Source organism: Nannospalax galili, unplaced genomic scaffold (assembly GCF_000622305.1).
Source record: "Nannospalax galili isolate Female #2095 unplaced genomic scaffold, S.galili_v1.0 scaffold2127, whole genome shotgun sequence".
NCBI classification, from domain to species: domain Eukaryota; kingdom Metazoa; phylum Chordata; class Mammalia; order Rodentia; family Spalacidae; genus Nannospalax; species Nannospalax galili.
This window is the reverse complement of record NW_008356163.1, coordinates 548,221-566,597: the sequence shown is the minus strand read 5'-3', so window position 1 is coordinate 566,597 and position 18,377 is coordinate 548,221. Positions and strand designations below refer to the sequence as shown.

At 34.7% G+C, this 18,377-nt stretch overlaps 1 protein-coding gene across 1 annotated transcript; it reads left to right on the top strand.

Annotated features, from left to right (window-relative positions):
- The first annotated feature begins 12,963 nt into the window (after window positions 1-12,963).
- On the top strand, window positions 12,964-13,914 carry LOC103750958 (olfactory receptor 10AG1-like). Its single transcript, XM_008854231.1, has one exon. The coding sequence runs from the start codon at window positions 12,964-12,966 to the stop codon at window positions 13,912-13,914; it is 951 nt and encodes a 316-aa protein (XP_008852453.1).
- The last annotated feature ends 4,463 nt before the right edge of the window (window positions 13,915-18,377 follow it).

Genomic DNA, 18,377 nt, shown 5'->3' with positions numbered 1-18,377 from the left:
TTATGTACTGATCAGAGACCTCACCAGACTCCAGAAGATGGTCTGAATCTAATAGTCACATAGATGGCCCTGGTCAAACTAAATGAGTCACACAACAAAACCCAGATGTCCTGAATCCAGGAATGTATGTATGTATGTGTGTGTGTGAGAGAGAGAGGAGAGAGAGAGAGAGAGAGAGAGAGAGAGAGAGAGAGAGAGAGAGAGAGAGGAGGTGGGTCTGATAGTGGTAGGAGAGAAAGAAAAGCAAGTGGGGGAAGTGTGAACAGAAATGCTACGGACATGTATAGAAATGTCAGTGAGAACGTAACAAACTAACTCATAACATGTTAAAACTTAATCAAATTCAACATATAAATTCTTAGATTACTCTTAATTAGCCCTAGGTTGAAACCCTAGGGAAAGTGCATTTATTTTAATATAAGTTTTGATGCAATCTTAGCTTTGCAGTCACTGTAGTTATAACAAAACATACACAAAAAAATCAAAACAAAACAATAAATTGTGTTTCAAATATGTTAGTGCCAAATTTTCTTGGAGAAGTTCTTAGAAAAACAGAACTACTTATTCTGTGATGACTCGTAATAAAAAAGACAAGGCTAATATTCCCATTTCTAGAAAATGAATGAATGTATTTTCTCTCAATATATGGTTTTCTTAAACTGTGTCTTTATGTACAATATAAATCTAATATACAGAATGTGCAAATATGCAATGAAATTTATAAATCATGATGTTAAACACTGAAATATAACACACTACCTTATTGCTACGTTTTGTATGAATATATTAATATATACCTTTAAATATATAAATGAAAAACATCAAATATTCATATACAAACACAACTATATTGCTGAATCTGTTACAAAAAAACACATGGTATTCTAAGAAAATACTCTACACATAGATACATATAAACAATTGAAAAATAATAGATTCAAAATCCTAGTGGAAATTCATAACAATTTCAATCATTACCAATCCATGTTTTACAGTATATTTCTTAATACTTTTAGTTGATTTGAATTCAAGAAAAGATTATTTAAGTTTTTACATATATTCTGATATTTTAAACCTTAATATATTTTATAGGAAACATGAATCAATGTAAACAAGAAATATTTAATAGACACTTATTTATCTTAGTTTTAGATATTCAATCAAGCGCAAAACTTTATACTTAGAACAAAGAAGAGAAAAAAACGAACATATAACATGTAATACTTGTTTCAAAGTAGAGTGTTTTAGGCTTGTGAAAATCAAAATCTCTACCATACATAACAAATTTTGGAAAGATCAAGAATATTTTAGAAATGATTTTTCCTTTTTAAAAAATAATTTATTTTTTTTATGTGTATGAGTGTGTTGCCAGCACGTATGTGAGTGCACCCGTGTTGTGCAGTGGCAAAGAGGTTGAAGAGGGCATTGGATCTCCTGGTACTGGAGTTATAGATGGTATACCTGCTATGTGAGTGCTGGGACTCAAACTCAGGTCCTCTGCAAGAGTGGTCATTGCTCTTAACCCCTGAACCACCTTTCCAGCCTCTGGTATTGATTTTTCGGTGTAACAAAAACTTAAGATACACATCGATGGAACATGTGTTATTTATATATCCTTTGGGAACAGGACTGGTCTACATCAAAATTAGTATTACTTGAATGAGGAGATGAAATTCACAGTCTGTACAAGTTGAGAAAAGGGATACTCCTGCAGGCCACAGTGCAGAGAGGCAAAAGGAAAAGTGAAAGGACAGGCAAAACCAAGACGGGCTCGAAAAATTGAAGGATTAAATATTCTATGACTTTTAGCAGAAAATTAGGAAATGTTGGCTTCTCAAGTGTGTTTTTACTTCCACCAAAATCTACTGGAAAGGTGGGCAGAGTGCCTGGGAAAGAATGGAGTGAGAGCCAAGCAAAAGGGAAAGCCGCGATATATTACGGTGGTGAGCGGAGATCAAAGAGATCCTGCAATGAAAAGGGTTATTTTTATTTAAAAGGGCGTGAAATATTGGGTGCACAAATATTATGGATAACATTTAAGAATCTCATGCTGAGGGCTGGAGAGATGGCTCAGCGGTTAAGGACACTGATTATTCTCGCAGAACACCAGGGTTCGTAGTCCAGCACCCACATGGCAGCTAACAATTGCCCATAACTCCAGTTTCAGGGGCTCTGACAGCCTCTTCTGACCTCCGCAGGCATTGCATGACACGGGTGCACTCATCTACATACAGGCAATACATGCAAACACATAAGATAAAAATAAGAAATAAAATATAAAAAAAATCTCATGCTCTATTGAAAAAGCGGGCAAATCTCTTACTGACCCAATGTGTGTGTGTGTGTTATATATCAAATATATATTTATGGATTTGAAAGCTAGAACAACCATTAAAGGCTTAGAATCATAGCCAAAATATATATTTGTCATAGTTATATGTAGTAAAAGAGTTTTAAAAAGTAAACAGAAATAGGCGTAGAGATGTGAATTACTTTACACTGTATGGTTTTTATTTACATATTTTATTTTAGAACACTAAAACTCATGCTAAATATATAAACAGTTAATATTGTCATTCAAATCAAATCATCTATTTTGAAGCTTTCATATCTCTATTATAGATGAACTGAAAATAAAATTGATAGAGTTCTCTTTCATGCTGAGTCAAAGGCTAGTTCAGAATTTTTGTTAATAATTTACAAAGTAAATGCAAGATTCATCTTTGTAAAAGTATATTATAAGGAAAAATATGGCCTAGTATTTTTCTGTTTCTATGACAGCATGGTAAAAGATTCTTGCTTTATTAAAGGAAACTAAATGCATTTGTCTTTTAAAAATAAAATGATAATTTTTCTGTACCAATTACAAGCCAAATTTGTGTCCCTACATGTCCTTTGGTGTGAGTCCATCCACTGAAAACTGATCAACATAGTGTAGCTCTCTTAAAGAAAGCCAACTCTCCCTCTTCCAGTGGTTATTGGTTGCCAACAGTTCCTCAGCTAAAGTTGGGACATCTTACCCATTTCTATGTTGGGTTTTTGTCTGAATTTGCATGGGACTTTTGTATTCTGTCACCTTTGCTCTAAGTTCATATGAGCAACTTCCCAGTCGCCTGGACAATTATTTTCCTTGGTGATCATCTATCAACACTGGCTCTTACTGTCTTCAAAAATCCTTCACCCAATTTTGAAATGGTCCCTGCCCTCTGGGTGGCACAGTTTGATATAACTTGCAACAATGGTGACATCATGCACAAGTCCCATGCCAGCTCAGTAACTCAAAAACCCATCGTAGACTGAGGGAAAATGGGAGCTGGTCCCAAACCTAGTGGAAGAACTATTGCCAACTAATTACTACTGGGTGAGGGAGAATAGACTGTCTTTAAAGGAGAGACTCCAAATAGACTGGCTAGACTCCAGTGGATGAACTTGCACCAAGGGAATACTGGGTACAAATGCTTAACCAGATAGGACTTAACATACATAAAAGACTCATGAAATCTAGTGAGGAGGGATAAGGGAGCACAGAATGGGGAGGCAATCTAAATTTGATTAAAATGCATTATATGAAATGCGCAAAAACTAAATAAAAAGTTTTAAAGGTATCCTACACACAGACAGGCACTCTGCAGTCTCTTTCTCTCTACTTTGGCCCATTGTTGGCTTTCTGTGTTAATCACCATATGTTACAAGAGGAAGTTTCAGTGGTGAAAGTTGAGAGATTCCTTCTGTCCCCAGTTCTGCTATGCTCCTTGAGCCTTAGGTGTAGAGGATGTACTGCAGATGTGTCACTTAGGGCTGGATATCTCACAGATATTTATTCTATGTTTGACCAGTTGTGAACTCAGTCTCCATCTGTTCAAAATTAAGCTTCTTTGATGAGTGATGAGAGGTGTACTTGACTATAAGCATGCAGATATATATTTAGAATGCCCAGAAATAAGAAATTGTGTTAGTCTTGGTATGTGACAAAAACAGATTTTTTCCTAGGGTTTATGACCTCTAGGCGTTGTTTAAACTAACACACATGGGTTCCCTTACATGGAGTGGGCCTTAATTCCTATTAAACAACCATTAACTACTACTAAGAACAAAAGTGCCACTGCTCAACCAATAGATATAGTTTGCTGGGACAGTCATTGTTGTGTTTATTAGACATTGCAACTAGGTTAAGACCATTGATTGCTTGTCTCCCTTGGCATCATGCATAGTATCCTAATAATAGGAGAGTTAGTCTTCAGGGAGGAGGCTTTCAGGTCACTTCCAGCTTGATTGCTCCAAGTCCTGTATTCAGAGTATGGGGTATCTTCAACAACATTGTTTTACCTTCAAGTTCTGTGTGGCAATCAAGGGCTGGGTCCATAACCTGTGTTATTTTGGTAGTGTCTTGGACTATCCTGACTAGCAACACAAAGTAAGGTTTCTCCTGCCTGGCAGTGTTTTTTGTTATATAGACGTAAGCTACACACATAAACATATACATATTGTATGTGTATTTTTCAGTAAGCTTATGAACTAATATATTATCCTCTGTTTTATCACAACACCTAAGATTTTTGGTCTCTCTTCCCTCTCACTGAGTATATCACCTCTCCTCCTGTCCAGTTATAGTACCCCCATTTTCCCAATTTTTACTGTAAAAGCATGTTCCATTGCTATTAATATTGTTGTTTCATTCACCTAAATGTTTCCATTAGTTTTCAAAATGTGTTAAAAACTTTAATCATCACTTCAGTTTTTTAAGATGTTTAAAAATTTGCTTAATTAAAACTAAATTTTTATTAAATTTGTGGATTTCATATAGTACGTTTAATCATACTTCCCCTCCACTCCTTATCCACAGCCCTTTCATATCTCACTACAGGCCTTGATGCATTTTGTCATATATTTTAAGATCTAGAGAGTCAAATTTGTACACCCAGATGCTCCTCAGTGTGAGTTCAACAAATAGAGCCACCCAGCCAGACCTCTGGGACTATTGCAAGGAGGAAGGACTGAAAGAATTTTTTAATTTAAGAGAAAAAAATCAACACTGAAAGATTTGTGCACATTTAGCAGGTTTCTTACTTTTGTTTATAACAAATTCACAAAGTCCTTGAACCTAAATACAAATTATTATTATTATCAAATATTGGATGATGTGAAAGTCTGCTCACGTCTGTGGGCCTATGGAATTTGCAAAGAAATAAGAAGCCCAGTCTCAACCTTATGGGAATTGTTGGTCGGAAACAGAGAAGACATACGTACTTGGAAACAACACAAAATGAAAGGGAATGACATGTACTTTAAGTGCTAGAATTACACTTTAACATAATCAGTACTCAGCTCTTTCAGTCATGCTTTCTCATGACAGAGACGGCTGTTGATTCTGTGTGACCATTTGCCATCATCTACACCTGAAAAAGTGTTCCAAATCAAAAATGCAAAAGAATCAAGAAAACAGTTGACATGATGCTTTAATTAATCTTTCTCAAATCACCAGTGGAGGAAAGAAATTAAATAATCAGTTAGTAATGAAGCAAAATGAAAATTTAAACCTTTGAGACATCTATACAACCCCATGAATGACAAAAACAAAAGTCAACAATTCAAAGACTGACCAAAGTGTATGTACAAAACGGCCGAAGCCGTGTGTGCACATACACAGTACTGACAGAGGAATGGTACCCCACTTTAACAACGACCTGTCCTCCTACCTACCCATGTGCACGGTTTACCAAGTAATAATGTAAAAATATTCATGTGTGTGGTCAACATGGGAATGCTTATCTTAGTATGATTCATAACAAGAAATGTTTATTTATTGAGAATTCATAAAATAATTGTGATTATTTCACAAACTGGAACACCAGAGGGTTATCACATGAACAGTAATGTTAAAATACAAAATGAATAAAAATCTTGATAAAATTAGCTGTAATTAGATTGTATGAATATTTACATTTTAAAGCTGTATAGTTTTGACAAGATAGATGTACAGTATCAGTGTAGGTGCACAGATCATACAGATAAATACATAGATGGTACAGTTAAAGATACTCTGCTCACGCTGGAAAAAGAGCACATCTCATCATTTTTATGGTCATGTCACTATTACTCATTGGAACTAGTTAAAAATACGCTGTACAAGTTTGCATTCACACTGGGAGTGATTGAGTGTTCCCCTTTCCCCACATCCTTACCAAATTTGGTGTTGTGTTCTCTCGATCTTAGTCTGACTGGGGTAAGATGAAATCTTAAAGTGTTTGTGAATTGCATTTCTCTAATTATTAAGTATGCTGAGCAATAGGCAGCAGGCCCCAACCTTAGCTGAATCATTGGCAATTGATTACTTCTGGGTGAGGAATATTTGATCTTTAAGTGAGAGACTCTAGGTAAACTGACTAAACTCCAGGGGATGAACTTGCATGAAGGGGTGTCAAGGTATAAATACTTGAACAGATAAGCCTTAAAATATATGACACAATGTATGAAGCCCAGTGTGGTTGGGAGTGTGCAGATGGGAGAGGGAGTTTAAATATAATTAAGACCTATTTCATGATAAGCACAAAAACTCCAAAAAATATGTTAGAATATGTTGTAAATTAATTTGAGAAAAAGTAGTAACTGACAGCAATAAATAAATGGCTCCAAATAAATGATATGAATAGATTACTTTTTCTTACTTTCTGTTGATGGACTCACTTCTTCATGGATACCCAGAGTTAGGAGGCACCCAGTAACACTGGAAGAGAAAAGAGGAGGTGAAAATATAAAAAAGCTGAGTCAGAAACAGCCAAGTTAGATGATAGATCATATCATTTCGTTTTGAAACATACAATTTCTTGTTATTGAATATATTTACATTCCTATAGAGTGTATTCATTGACTCAAAGAGCAAACACAGTGGTGTTAAGGTTCACTGATGTCAGATGTCCATCCACATGTAACATCCATGAAATGAGCAGAATTCTCAGACTATGTAAAGCTCAATCTGTGTTTAGAAAGCTAAGAATAATTCCAAGTATTTACAGGATTATTTTTTCCTTTTCTTTGGTTAATTATTCTAGTATTTTGGATTTTAAATGTAAAATTATACTAATAAGGGCAAATAGATTTTATTTGAGAATTTTTCTTATTTTCAGTTTTATTAATATATGTAATTTTAAAATAATGCACTTCTTTTTTACATGCAGAATTATTCAGTTTTCTATAGTTTGTCTTCCATTCTTGCATTAAATAATAGAGTCATAATAGAGTGTTTTAAAACTGGAAGATATAGAATATTGATTTTGTGGTTCCATATTTTAAAAATACCATATATAGGGGGCTGGAGAGATGGCTCAGTGGTTAAGAACACTGACTGCTCTTGGAGAAGACCCAAGTTCGAATCCCAGGACCCACATGGCAGCTAACGACTGTCCTTAACCCCAGTTCCAGGGGATCTGATGCCCACTTCTGGCCTCTGCAGACATTGCATGACATCGGTTCACTTATACACATGCAAGCAATGCACTCATACATACAAAATAAATAAAAAATAGTAAATAAAATATGAAAAAATATTTAATATATATCACATATCAGTCAATATTAAATTAAAGCAATTTGCCTCTTTCCTCAACACTATCCAGTTTTATAAGTCACTTCGTTTTAAATGTCTGCACTTTATGAGTTTGTCACTGTAATGTTACTGTTGAACAGTCCTCATTTATAATTGTGTATTTTTCCAGGATATTCTGCTCTGTGTCATCAGAGGATCTCTCTGTTTTTTGAAGCCTTGGAACTGCTTTTAGCTCATCTAAATTTTGGAAGTTCTTCTGCAGCGGCTCACCCCTGGCTGGCACCTCATACTCACCCTTGACTCTGCCACATCTTCTTCTTCCACGAGTCCTCACAACCTGCACCACACTCCTTTTCAATGACCCTTGCCTCCTGAACGTCCAGTGAATTTTCAAAATGTTGTTATCATAGTACTTATAGGAAATCATATCATGGAATTTTCATCTAATAATTTTCTATTAAAAGTCACTAATGAATAATATGAAATATCATACTAGTGACATGAGAAGTTTAGTGTCATTTGAAGATTCTTAAGCTACCTAAATGTTAGGAACCAATGATAATGAAAGGTACTTGTCAGACTTGAATTCTGGAATAGACAGATTGGTGCCTTTTCCATTACTGTAGGTCGGCTTACTCCAAATTCTCATTTTTTAAAAATTATTTATTGAATAACCACATAATCAGAAGTAGCATTTCATTACAATAGCATTGACATTTTCAATAACAATTACCAGAGAAAAGATGCATCTCTTCCAAAATTGACTGTAAATTTTTAGGTTCACAGTTGAATTAATACTATTATAAAATATTGTAGTCAGTATAATATCTATAAGACATAAAATTGAATGCAGTTTTAAACTTTAAAAATATCTCCATTTCATTTTGAAACATTATTTCATACAGAAATTACTCATTTTTTAACATTTTATTTTAAACATTTTATTATTTTATGTGTATGATAGTATATTACCTGCATGTATGTGAGTGCACCAGTGTCATGCAAAGCTGCAGAGGTCAGAAGAGGACTTCAGATTCCCCTGGAACTGGAGTTAAGGATGGTTCGTAGCCACCATGTTTGTGCTGGGAATCAAACCCCGGTCCTCCGCAAGAGCAGTCAGTGCTTTCAACCGCTGAGCCATCTCTCCAGCCAAAATGCAACTAACACTTAAAAGTTTGCACATGTGTCTCTAATCTCTTTGTATGTGATTGCTACTGATCACAGTTGGTTACTTTCTGAGATACTTGGCACCTGAGCATGGATATAAAGTTATAAGATAGATTTCACTGGTAATGTTTTTCACATCTACTAATTAACATGAAGCAAATTTTTATGTTTCTTCCTCAAATATAACTCTTTTTTATTTATTGATTTGTGTGTGTGTGTGTGTGTGTATTTCATACAGAACGTCCCAAACAATCTTATCCATCTATATACCCACATCCCAAATGGCGCTCTCCCATTGCCTCCTCCATTCCACTGTCATCTTTGTTACTGTCCTTGAGCTAGTTGTATGTATAATTTGTCAGTAAGTTATTGAACCAATGTGGTTTCCTCTGTTTTTTTTTTTTCAAGTAACTAGGCATTATTTATCTCTCACATTATCTAACCCTTCCACCACGATTTCCCCATTTAAAGTGTCACCATTTTTCCCATAATAATACCCTTATCCTGTGGTCCCACCTTTCTTAGTTCCTTCTTTCCCTTTATCCCCAAAGTTCCTTGTTTAATCCTGTATCCCCCTTTCATTAAAATAACCCCATTTCTATCCATATCTCCCTTATTAACAGCTGTTTCCTACTGTTCTTCTCTTTCAGATTTTTTTTTCTTTTCCTTTACCTCCCTGGTTCCTTTTCATTATCCTGGTTCCTGTAGTCTGGATATATAGTCACCTATAAGGATTTGGTGCTAGAATCTACATATGAGGGAGATTCTCATTTTATCTTAAGTGAAGTTTATTGTGCCTGTTTATTACACTATAGTACAGATTAGCCCATGAATGCAGATCACAGAACCCACTATTATATACAGAACTGAAAAGGTAGCATGTCTCAATGACTTAGTGTACTTTGAACAGAGGTTACATGTAATGCTCTCATAATAAAGTTATCATTTTAAATATGTCCAGTTTAGGTAATAAATATGAAGGTGTCAATTTTTGCTGAACTCAAACAGTATTACTCAATAACTTGCTTACATAATGGAATTAAACCATGATAGGCACTTCATTCCATAGGGAGTCCAATTACCTCTGGTAAGATACAAAAAGAGTTAGAATGGTACAGTTAAAACAGGCAAATCATCCATCAACAGAGAACTTCTTTTAGAAATTTCAATACATAAACTGAAGATGTCCCCAGAGTAGACAGAGATATATTTATTTGAGAAGTGCTTTATGGTTTTCAGAAAGAGACTATCTTAAAGGAAGACTGATTCCTTGTGATGATACAAGTGGTTCAACTTAAAATAATTTAGACATCTAAATATTTCTATGTTCCACAGTAATTAAAAAAATCAACATTAATCTTCCTTATGAAGGTAAACATGACTGTTTTTATACTAATATCTGTTTTAGTCCATTATCTATTTGAATTCAAAAACAAAGTTTAAATTATAATAAAAAACAAATTTCAAAGTTTATAAACATGTCTTATTACATTAAGTTGACTTATAATGACATTGTTCTTTCACACACAGATAGGAATAGCTTCAATATTTAGAAAACTATTCTGATAGTGTATTAAGGACAGAGAATTTTATAAGAAAGTTAATTTTGAACCAGATACTTGTAAAAAAGAAAGACATAATTATTCTGTTTTAATTATACTTCATTAGGAGATATAGTAATGAACCAATGTGATAGATTTATTACAACTGAGGAAGTCCACACATGGTTTTAGAGAATCCTAACAAATTCGTAGAAGTAACTGCTTTGTAAAATATGAAAAAAATATTTCAAACTAAAAATAATTATTTAAATTCATTGAAGGGTTTATGGACCAAATGCAAAGCAAATATACACTGAAAAATTTGGTGAGTTTCTGATGTTTGGCTAAATTTGAGTATTAAGACACATTCCTTGAAGTCTTTGGATTTTTTTAAATTCAAAATGGAAATAATTTTTATAGGAGTGAATTAATATAGTCATTGAATTTATTAATATCATATATGAATATTTTATTTTTTGTTTTTATCCATATAAATCATTTTTTCTCCCCCTTAGGAGTGAAAATTTTCTTTACACAGTCACTCTTCATTTCAGAATGGCATAGTGATCATCAGATAATGCAATATTCATTTTCTGAAGTGAAAACATATCTAAAGCAATAAAATTGCCATGGTCCTTACCTCTCCTTCATTTATCATTAATGAAATATGTCTTAAGAAGATTTGTGGACTTTCAACTGAAAGTAATAATGTGTAGTCCTGATACTAGGGTTGCATTTCGGAGAAGAAATACAAAGGAAAAAATACGGGTATGTCTCCTTCAGAGCTTGTTAAATTTCCTAAAACTTTATGATTGCACTGAGATGACATCTTTTTTCACCATAAATATCATGCAAGGAAAATAACTTCAAAGAATGCTTTTTAGTTTTGCCTGAACAAATAGGAAAATTTATAAGAACTTAAGGTAGTAATTGAAAACAAGTGTAGCTAACACTGACCAGCACCACTGTAAGTTGTTTGCGTAGAATAAGATGTTTAAGTCACAGCACAATCCTAAGTATTTTTATATTTGTTAGGTCATTGATTAGCTGAGTGATTTGTGTCACAAATGTTAGAGCAGTGTGCAACTCACAAGAACAGGTGGAAGGAGAATTCAGCTACATTCCGTTTTTGTTAGGACTCTACCCTGATTCAATGACATTGGTCTTGAACTTTCTTTGCTAAACAAGGTCCAAAGTTCCAGGTTGGAGAGATGAAAGGCGAACAGGGGTGAGTGACGGAACACTCAAGATCTAAGGAAGCCACCTCTTCAGGACTGTGCAAGTACAAATTTAGCCCCACGAATGAATGAGATTCTCTTTGGACTTTTATGAAAGAACTCACACTCAAAATGCCAATGTCCTGACTCCTGAAGAAATAATGTTTGAAAGAAACTGATTCTCAATAAGGTAACACTTAATAAAATCTAACAAAATAATGTGATGTTAGCCATGGAGTTACTGACTTAGGAATATAATATGATATTGACATACTTTGTATAAATATAGTACAGTAGCTAGCAAATAATCACTTTGAATTAATAAATGATATTTTACTAATATTGTTCTATTTAACTCTCAAAAAGTGATTAAATATGTTTTAAATTATCTCACAGACCATACACAAAAGCTTTTGAAATGAAAGTCAAGTCAATGAAGAAAGTTGTAGTGAGTTCAAATCATGAAATCCTTGTTAAAGTTGTCAAATTATGTGTTATTAGTGAATCACAGACTATTTCTCTCTGAAAGTGAAGATAAAAAAATGGTCAAGTTAACTATGTTAGGAGGTTTATGAGGAACTACAAAATTGTGGTGGTACAGAGTCCTGAGAGTTTAGTATAACATCTGGCTTTCCTGTCTGCCCTGCATTGCCCTGCTATGTATATCTTGGTAAATGTTTCCAAGCTAATTTAAATGAATGAGACCATGCTAAATTTATCACAATATAACACAGAATGATGCTTTTTGTACCCCTATGCCCACAAATTACACTCATAGTATTGACATTAATGTTAAATTGTCTTTAATTAAAATATATAATCCAAGGGAATGATGTACAAATCAGATAATTGAAAGAGATGAGCCCTTGAAATAAACAAATATAGTGTACTTTTGAAAAATCTAAAAGACGGAACTTTGAAAGTTTTAATCATCAAAGTCTGATATGATGTTTCAGTAAATAAATATGTTTGACTTGTATCAGACATAGTGTAAGACACTGATGGACTGAAGCAAGCCTGCTACCCATTGTTATGCACAATTTTCAATTATGATTCAGTTGTTTTTTTTAATTATGTGAGAAAAAATACCTTCTGTATAGGTGTGCTGAAACATGATATAATTATTAGAGAAATATAATAGGATTTTCAAAATATATAACTACTGAATCTGAGGTAGCATAAATCTGTGGATTCATATCAACAGTCATTTCCAATGTTGTCAAGTTCTGGGCTATGTGGAGAAGAGTTTGATTTTTTCTAGGCTGGTGGCAAAAGCAAGCTAACACATAATTTAAAGAAATGTAAGGGAAAATGTAGAGTGACAATAATTAGGATCTAAAATACATAAAAGTGGAAGCTGTAGGACCAATGCTTTTACAACTGACAAAATTCCAGTGATAATGAAACTAAGTCTTGAATCCTTGATAACATTACATAAAGTCCCATTACACTAAAGGGAAAGCAAATAATTTTGTTAAATTTGCCTATGCTATAGATGAACCATCAACTACAAGCACCAGAAGGAAACATAACCAAGTTGAAGGAATTTGTTCTCCTGGGATTTTCTGATGTTCCCCATCTCCAGTGGTTCCTATTTGGATTGTTGATTGCCATCTATGTCATTATCATAGTGGGCAATGGCACCATCGTACTAATAACAAGAGTGGACTCCACTCTCCAGACTCCCATGTATTTTTTCCTTGGAAATTTTTCCTTTTTAGAAATGTGTTATGTATCAACTACTCTTCCCAGAATGCTCTTCAACCTTGCCACCCAGAGAAGAAGCATTTCTTTCACCGCCTGTGCTACACAGATGTGCTTCACTCTCATACTGGGGGCTACAGAGTGCTTCCTCCTGACTGTGATGGCCTATGACCGTTATGTGGCCATCTGTAACCCACTGAGCTACCCTCTACTCATGAACACCAGGGTTTGCACTCAGATGGTAATTGGCTCCTGGGTTGGTGGAATCCCAGTGCAAGTTGGTCAGACATCACAGATTTTTTTTCTGCCGTTTTGTGGTTCCACTTTAATCAACCACTTCTTCTGTGACATACCCCCAGTACTTCATCTGGCCTGTGGGGACATCACTGTGAATGAGATGATGGTCTTCTTAGGGGCTGTGGTGTTTGCCTTGGTTCCATTTCTGTTAATAATTTTCTCCTATAGTAAAATCATCGCCACAGTCATCAAATTACCATCAGCCACAAGTAGGACCAAAGCCTTCTCCACCTGTTCATCTCATCTTGCAGTTGTGATGCTATTTTTTGGATCAGCTATAATTACCTACTTTAGACCTAGTGCTAGTCATTCAGGTGGAATGGACAAAGTGCTTTCCCTTTTCTATACTATTGTGACTCCCATGTTTAACCCTATGATATATAGTCTAAGGAACAAGGATGTCAAAATGGCACTAAAAAAATTATTATGTAAGTTATTGAGTTAAATATAATGTGACTTACACTTGCAAATATCCTTGTATATGTCTGCAATAAACTTTCAGCGGTATCTACGTTTAAACCTGTATCTTATTTTCTAATCGTATAACCACTCCAAAAATAAGATTTATTTGTAACATTGAGGTACATTTATTTCTTAAGGTATATGTGTAATGTGTATGTTATGAAATAGAAAAATATCTAATTTTTACACCTATGCATTTTCTGCAATATTAATTTTCTAAAGAGCTTTTGGTAGGGCTGATTCAATTTCCTCAGTTATAACACATTTTCTGATATATAACAGCTGAAAATAGTGTATACTTGTTTATAAATATGCTTATAATGATTTTTAAGAGAATGTAGGAAAATTAGGAATAACTCACCTGGCATATTGGTTTAGTGATTAAGGACACTGACAACAAGACTGACAACCTGAGTTCAAACCCAGGACCCACATAAGGAAAGAAGAGAACTGACTCTTGGAAGCTGTCCTCCGATGGCAAAACAATTTGTTCCCACAAATACACAAGTAATTAATTAAGGATGCTTTTATTAGTTATGCCCATTTTTAATATAGATGATGAAATACATACAAAAAAGTTACATTATGTAAAGATAACAGTAATTATATAGAGACCACGAGTTTGTGTGTGTGTTTACATAATGTGTATGTGTGTTTGTGTTTGTGTGTGTGTGTGTGTGTATTAGTTTGAGAATATAAGCAAGGATCTCACAAATAGTAAACAAAATCTCCGACACTGAGCTCATTTCCAGTTGCTGAAGGACTTTATGTTGGAGAATGTAGTTTTGTAAGTGGTGTTCACATACTTTAGAAAGATCTATATGTCTATATGTTCTCGTGACAAGTGATATGATTCAACAAAATAACTACCACCAAACCTTAATGAGAAAACAGACAAAAGTATTTTGCAAATACCAACAGGTACATTTTCATTGAATATTTCCTCTATTTCCAGGTGTGGGCACTTTGCAAATGCAGATTAGTTCTGCAGTCAATGGGGACTTTTATGTCCTGGGGTGAAACTTTTCTTAGAAAGGGTCAGGCAGGTGGGGAGATAAGCTAAATAAAAGATTTCCACAATGAGATTATTTATTTAACAAAACTATGTATTTATTATTTATTTATTTATTTATTGCTATAACAGACATCTCACATGTACTTTTCGTGTAATAAAATGAAAAGGGAGAATAAATATGTGATCATCATTGTATCAATCATAATATCTCTTTCTTCATTTCATTGAGAATTTATTGTTCATTAAAATGAAATGTGTTATTTTTGGTGTAAATAAAAGGAAATGATAAGTTGTATGCATTATGCATGAAGAGGTTAGTAATACATTCTTGTGCTATTTACATATGCATATATATTGAATATATATAATTAAGAATATTAATCTCCAATACTTCATACATATTTAAAGAACAGTTTATTTAAGAAAAAAAATATTTCTGAGAAATGATGGCTTGTCAGTAAGACTTATGGTAATTGGAATGTTGTGAATTTGCACCTACTCTTAAAAGCCTAGTGGATGAACTTGCATGGAGAGATGTCTGAGTACACTAACTTGATTTAACAGACCTTAACATATATGACAGAATGCATGAAATCTGGTGCACATGACTCGATACATTGGAACTTATAGGCACTGGAAAGAACTTTCTGAACAGGAGTCTTATAACACAAGCATGAAGTCCTTCAATTGACAAATGTAACCTCATGAAACTAAAATGCTTCTGTACATCAAAGTACACCATTGTTCTAATGAAGAGACAGTAAGTAGAATGGGAAAAAAAATCTTTACCAGCTATACCTCAACAGAGTGTTAGTGTCTATAATTCAAAAAACTAAACATGAAAAAAAAAATCACAAATAACAAAGTTGAAAATGGGGCCATGGTCTGAACACACTGTTCTCCAAAGAGGAAAAACAAATGGTTCAGAAGTACTTTAAAATTTTTGCAGCATCTGTAATTATCAGGTTAAGCAAATTAAAACCTCTCTGAGTTTCATCTTTCTCCATTCAGAACAGCTAGGATCCAAAAAATAAATGACAAATGCTGGTGAAGATGCTGAGAGGATACTTTTCTCCACTGATGCTGGGGACGCAGCCTGGTGTGGTACTGTGGAAATCAATGTGGGGATTTGTCAAAAATCTAGATATTGATCTACCTTATGACCAAGCCATATCACTCTTGGGAATATACCAAAAAGATGCTATACTCTAATAAAGAAACACCTGTTCATTCATGTTTATTGCTGCCCTTTTCACAGTACTCGGTCATTGAAAATAACCAACATGTCCATTAACCAATGAATGGACAATGAAGGTATGGTACATATACACAATAGAATATTATTTATCTCTTAAATAAAAAATGATGAAAATAGAAAAAATGATCCCGAGTTAGGTAAGCCAGAGCTAGAAATACAAACATCCCATGTTCTCTCCCTCAGCTGAACATTTGCTTTGAAATGCTTGTTTCAATAGTAAAATCCAGACAAGTCAGGAAATAAAAAAAAAATGTCCATGGTCAGGGGCAGGATTCTTGGGCAGGTAGAGAGAATGCAGTGATATAAATGGGGGAAGAGTTGAACAGGGAATATGGGGAAGGGTAACATTAAAGGACCTTAGAAAAAGCCAAGTGGAAATCTACTACTGTCGATGATTCTTAAAATACATTCATATGCATTATAAGAAGACATTAAAGTAATTATCTTATAACAGGGGACATGACCCGTACTAGACACAATAAATTAGCAAAGTAATATCCCAATGCTAGGAATGGACTCTGCCTTTTGAAGTTGTTGACCAGGATTTCCATAGGTGCTCAAACAATAAAGGCCATTGTCCCTGCTCTTTGCTATCCACTAGACCTTCACAGTAAGTGTCTATTGATGAAGATACTATATACATGTATTGTAGAACAACCAAGCAAAAATCAGTCTGGTGATGACGACAAAGCCTCATTCCTACTGGCTAGCTTTCATACTGTTGGAAGGTGCTCTACATGCTACAAAAATAGAAAACTAATTATCAACCATACCCAGATGTGAATCTTGTGAGCTACAATACCAACTGGCCTCACAAAATATTCCCAGTGATGTCATAGTGGCACCAATACTATGGAAGTGACCAACCACCTTCTAATTGGATTTAAGGTCTTCTTCATAGGATAGAGCTCATATTTGACATTGATATCAGGCCTAGGAACCTGAGGTTAGACAGGTCACAGTATATAAAGGAGAGTCTAAAATTATTATTATGCTAAATAGATATAGTATTAGATTGACTCCTCCTGACTTATAAATGAATGGATCTCTTAACTCTTAGTGGAGAAACTTTCTTATGAAGTAGAGGATGATTAACACAGAGAAGGCTAACTGGTCAGGGTGCAGAGAATGCAAGGCTGCAGAGCACTTATTCTTGAATAAGAAACCTTCAATAAATTTCTAAAGACTTGAGGATAATTGCAGGAGGGGAGGCAGAAATACTGTAAAAACCAGAATTTCTGGGTAGCCAAAAGAAAACAGAGTTTTCCTGACAAATTGTTAGTTAGCCATATGAACTTTCAGCAAGGGTGACGGCATGCACAAGTCCTATATAAGCACAATACAGACATAATCTTAGCATAGAAGCAGGCAAGAAACCTCAATCGTACACGAGAAAATGTTGGCAACAGATGCCTATTGAGAGGGGAGAGTCAGCCACGTTTAAGAGTGAGACTCTTGGTCGGTTGACCAGGCTCCAGTGAAAGAACCCACCCTGTGGGGCATTTGAGGACAAATATTTGAATTGAATTCATAGGCATATACATGTACATAAATACTTGAAATTGTGTGCAAGATAGTAAGGAGGTGAGGATAGGAGAAGGATTCAAAATATCATCAAAATATATTTTATGAAATCTGCAGAAATTCAATTTTACAAACTATGTTGTCAGTGTAATCAAATCTGACATTTTCAATGTCATTTCTTTTCTCAATGTGTGATTTTTATTATTTATTTTTAAATTTCATACATTGTATTTTGAACATATTTACCTCCCTCTCCAAATGCCTCCAATATCTACCAGCCCCTTCCCCATGCACCCAAACCCAGTGAGTTCATTTTGTGTTGCATATACACTCTTCCGTGTGTGGCCATGCCTGCAGGGGGCAATTCTCTTAAAGAAAACTGAAACTTCTTCTCCAGGCAGCTATCACGCAATAGCTCCAAAGGCAAGGGTAGGGGTGGGATTTTCTGTCCATCTTGCACCTCCATGCTGGGATTTTGTCTGGTTTGAGCGTGCCTGTGTAAGTCCTTTGCATGCTGCCACAAGTGCAGGGAGTTCATATGTGCACCTCTCCAGTTATGTTTAGAACAATCTGCTTTGTTGTAGTCATCCCCTGCCTCTGACTCTCACAGTCTGCCTACTCCTTGTTCATCAATGATCCTAGTCTTGAG

What these genes read in the sequence shown, in the direction of transcription:
- LOC103750958 (XM_008854231.1), top strand. Translation starts at nt 12,964, where the DNA reads ATGAACCATCAACTACAAGCACCAGAAGGAAACATAACCAAGTTGAAG.